The sequence below is a fragment of the Buceros rhinoceros genome, unplaced genomic scaffold, assembly GCF_000710305.1.
Source record: "Buceros rhinoceros silvestris isolate BGI_N320 unplaced genomic scaffold, ASM71030v1 scaffold14294, whole genome shotgun sequence".
NCBI classification, from domain to species: Eukaryota; Metazoa; Chordata; class Aves; order Bucerotiformes; family Bucerotidae; genus Buceros; species Buceros rhinoceros.
In genome coordinates, this window is record NW_010408911.1 from 12,627 (window position 1) to 17,560 (window position 4,934).

The 4,934-nt window shown below is 37.5% G+C and overlaps 1 protein-coding gene across 1 annotated transcript in view; it reads left to right on the forward strand.

Moving 5' to 3' along the window:
• Positions 1-4,934, forward strand: part of AMACR (alpha-methylacyl-CoA racemase) — a gene marked incomplete at its 5' end in the record, with an annotated part of 17,043 nt that extends 12,109 nt beyond the window's left edge. The window contains one exon of the mRNA XM_010135048.1: positions 4,246-4,934. Within this exon, the coding sequence (XP_010133350.1) occupies positions 4,246-4,655 (410 nt within the window). The remainder of the gene's footprint in view (positions 1-4,245) is intronic.

Below are 4,934 nucleotides of genomic sequence, written 5' to 3' on the forward strand. Positions count from 1 at the left end.
CAGGAAAAATGCAATTGCTGTCTATGACGAATCTATGAATTAATAAAAGAAAGGTTATAGGAGAAACTGAAGCTAAATAAAATAGGTGTGGTAAATAATTGCTCTAGTAACTGTAGTATTAGGACTTGTATTCCGGGCTTACTATTTGCTGTTGTCAAACAAGCTGCAGTCCTTTTGCTTATATTAATTTTTTTACTACAAAAGTCAGCCGACAAATAGCTAAAATGCCTTTGCATCTTATGAAAAATCTGATAGAAGAAACATGTGCTACTAGTGTTAAGTCTCAGTATTTTGACAGAAGGAGACAAAATGTCTTCCAGCTGACCTGTAAATTGCTTCTGCAGGTTTCTGTGGACTTTTAGCAATATGTGCTTAGTATTGTGGTAGCCAGGCTATGAGAGGCATGCAGAGCACAGTACATTTTGTATATCAGGTGAGGGTGAAGGTTTGATTCTGCATTGCTGTGTGGTATAAATTCAGCTATATATGGTGAACTTAGCATTGACTTACATTGATGTCACTGAAGTTCTTTAGAGTCACTGAAGTTCTACAGTTGATAGTACTCCTTTCATACTACTCTAATACTCCTACATTGTGTGTCTTTTATTTAAAAAGAAGGAAAAAATTAGGAAGCAATTGAAAAGCATAGTTCACATCATTATGGAGGATTTCCACAGGGCTCTCCATTTTGTGTAAAGTATTGTATACTGCTGAGGTACTAAATTCAATGTGATGTTATTGGGATGCAGAGAGCAGATGGAAGAGTTTCTTCATTACATTTTAGACACCCTTAGTTACAGTAAATGTGAACTTTTATTTAAATTTACTTATCATGATAAGCTTTAAACATTGTACAAATGTCGTAGAGTGCCAGGCTCTTGCTGCACCAAAACGTTTGCAATTTTGGTAATTAAATATGTAAACCTGGACATTTCAGTGATGCTCTGATAGTATCTAGGCCTGATCAACCTTTTGCTTAACTGCAACTTTCTAAAAAATTACTGTTTCAGAAACTTTAAGCAGAGAAAAAGAATTACTCTGATGAAAATTAACTATTGTCATGGAATATTCTAAAGTTCAATTCGCTCTCAGAGTGAGAGTGAATTATATTTAGAGAGAGCGTGGGCAATGGCATACCCCTCTTGGCTGTGGTTTGGGCCAAAATCAAGGATTCCCATACTAGAGTGCTCTATTCAGTCATGTTGTGGCAACCTGATTTCAAAATTACTGCTCTATGAGCATACAATTTTCAAAAGAAAATCAGCAAGAAAATCCAGAACAAGGCTGTGCTAGGGATACTAAATAATATTTTAATATAGTATGGCGGAGATACTGTAAGAAACTGTTTATTTCCAACATACCAAGGCAGCTTTGCTAATTTATCTTTTCCCTCTCTTAAAGTCGGTGCCTAATTTCACTGCAGTTCTGTAGAAATAGAGATTTAAATTTGTTGCTTTAATAAATGATGTGCAGATATATGGCAATAAAGCTATACCATTTAAAGGAGACTGAAAACTATATCATTATAAGGAGACTTAATTTCTAATTTTTCAAAAATCGTTACCTCAGAGCTGTACTAGGGTAGGTTACTGGGCTTTTCTAAACAGAAATCCCTAGATGCAAATTTGAACAAAAAGCTGGGAAACAAGCTGTACTAGCTTTACCAGATATTCTGTGTAAAAGATACTTTGCTTTTGATTATGTTGGGTGAAATCTGTCATCCTGTGGTATCCCAAACAATTCTGTGCTGGGTAATTGTTTCCTTGTTGACTCAGTTGCTCCTGCTGTGATTCAGTTCGTCTGCACCACAAATGGTTAGCACAGGATGGAAAATGAGAAGCTGTGGTGCTTAAATGCTGTCAGATCATGCTACTTTAAGTTGAAGTCTTCGGTGGTCAATGGAAAATGAACATGTAATGTTAAATTCCAGGTTCTGCACATTGTTCTGTTTTGCTAGACCATGTACAGCTAGGTTCATCCAACTTTCCGTCTGGCACAATCTTCAAATGTAATTGTGTAATAGATAATGGTAGAGCTCTGCTCATGTTGGACTGGCTAGTAGAACCCAAACCATAATTAACAAGCAAATAAATACTTCTGAAACAATGTTTCCAGTTAACAAGATTTCACGCATTGAGACAGAGTCTCAGATAGTGTGCTGTTGGTTAGCATTACTTATTGTGGAACGTAGACTTGCCTCACCTGCTACTTCTTAAGTAAAGTGTATTGCACTGTTCATCTTCAGTATTTTACTTGAATATTGGTAATCAAATTAATTTTGAAAGCACCATTAGCCTGTAATTAATTATGGATGCTTAACAAGTATAAGTAATCTTCAGCTGATCTTTGTTTAGAAGATACAAATGGTTATGAAGACTAGATTGTGAGTTTAGTGGTTTAAGGTGTGCGTGACTTGTTAACTTGATAAGGACTAATGTTTACCTTGTAGCCATTCTTGTCCTGATATCCGCAGGAGTCTTTTGTAAGTTGTGAAATGCTTATTCTGTCTTTGACTGTGTTGATTTTCTTCTAAACATGGAACAACTGCAAGGCTGTACTTCTGAGTCTGGAGACTGGCAATGTCTCTGTTTTTCTTTGCAGTACGATAGTAAGATTTCAAAGCATATATTCACTTTCAAAGCTACTATTTAAGAATCTGTGATCAACAGTGAAATTCTTAACTATTACGGTAACTTGGGGGAGACTGTGAGCCCCAAGAAGTGCATGTGGTGGAGATTATGAGGAGAAAGAATGAACTTACAGGGCAGAAGAATGGACGTTATCTTTCCTTCTTCTCTGTGTTTCAGTAGCCCTATATCTGCCTCTCTCAGTGACAATGAAGCTGTAGAAATAGAAGATAAATAAAAGTTTTTTTGCCTATCTACAGCTGAAAGTTAAGGAGTTCCATGTAAATTCTGCCTGCAAATAGGCATCTGGTAGCCCAGCCTGTTAACAGTTCAAGTCTGTTAATCTGATACCAGATATCCAAAGATAAAAGAAAGAATGCTCAAAATCAAATATTTGCAGAACTCCACAGTTTCTATGCCTTTTACACAGACTTGTTGTTTTCTAAGCAGCTCCCTTTTTTTGCTGTCTGTAAAGCATTATGATGATAGTTTTTCTCTAGGCTTTCTGATTCTCAGATCAACTTAATTCTTATTCTGCTTTTTCTAAATTGTTCCTGTTTGTACTACCTCTATTTTGAAAGTGTGGTTTAATTGCCTTCTCTCTTCTTACTCCCATTTTGGTTTAAACCCTACAAGAAGTTGCAACAATTCTTGTATCTCCTTGAAGTAGGAGAATGGAAGGGTAGGCAGTGCAGAGAGCAGAATCTTTGAGAACAGAAGTAGAGAAACCGTTTGCACAGCAGAGATGTAAACCCCCCAATGATAGGGAAAGTGGTCCTCAGCTAATGGAAAGACCTAGGACTTGCCTACTTCAGAAATTTTCAGTCCAAATCCTGCTGTAGTGTCTCAGAAGGAACGTGTGTTTTGCAGCCTCGATGGTCCATGTGATTGATCTTCTAGGAAGTGGAGTTCTTAAGCAGTTAGTGAGTGTAAGGGCTATGGGTTTCACTTTTCCTAAAAAGCCGTGGTGGAGAGTTGGAACGTGGGACATGTGTTGAAGAGGGGAGAGCAGCAAACACTGCTGGAGTGCATTTGGGCTGAGGGAATCGACAAGTGTATGAGCTAGCCTGCAGCTGGGATACCTCATGCACATAGAGCCTGGGCGTAGCCATCCACAGCACCTTCTAATCTGTGGCATAGAAATAATCTGATCATGTTGTACTTCAAACACTGTAGCTTGCGGAATGTCCAGCTCTGGCTTCTGTGAGGTAAGTACGTTGCTGTGGTCCAAGACTCATTTAGCAGACACTTGTGTTGTTACTGCCAGGTAGGGAATACAGTACCTGTTCTAGAAATGGTCTCAGGACAAAATGTTGTCTCTAGGCAGCTGACTGCTGCTCTTACAAAGTGTTTATACAAATGAGTGTTTATTATATGTACTTAGTTAAAAGGCTGTAGCTGTTTAGTCTAATTGCAAGTAATAGAACATTTTATTCTTCTGCTCACTCCCCCTCGTAGATACTCTAACAAAGTTTGAAGCACCTTTTAGTTAGCATGCTCTACTGTGTTGGACTGCCTGCAAAATATTAGCTTCTCAAGGGACATCCTTAATTGTGGGCAGCACTTGGTAATTTTATCTAAGCTGTACTATAGTTAAACTTTGCTTTCCTCCTTACAGGTCTTGGGCTAGATTCAGATAAATTTCCCAGTCAGATGAGTTTCTCTGACTGGCCCAAAATGAAGAAAAAAATCGCGTCCATATTTGCGCAGAAGACACAAGATGAATGGTGCAGCATATTTGATGGTACTGATGCCTGTGTGACCCCTGTTTTATCCTTTGATGAAGCTGCCTCACATCAGCATAACAAACAAAGAAGTTCTTTTATCAAAAATGATCAGGAAGAGATAAGTCCTAGACCTGCTCCCCTTCTATCGAGGACGCCTGCTGTTCCATCATTTAAAAGAGATCCTTTTATAGGAGAACACACAGAAGAGATACTTAGAGAATATGGATTTACTAAGGAAGAGATTACTAAACTTTATTCTGATAAAGTAATAGAATTCAGTAAACCAAAACCTAATTTATGACCTAAGTATGCAGATCAGACAAATTTCAGTAAATTTTTATGATACAGTAAGTTTTTATGCATCAAAATGGAATTGTATGACAAATGTTTGCATGATATTGCTTTTAATTTGTTCTTTAATTACTGAAGTTTTAAATTTAATTGAAAACAGTGGGAGTTATGGACTTGTGTACCTGCATGGTCTGCAGTCCAGAATGATACTAAAATGGTGTGGTGAAGATCCACGCAATTTGCTTAGTAAGCAGCTGTAAATCCTCTAAATGTTTCTTTATATATCATA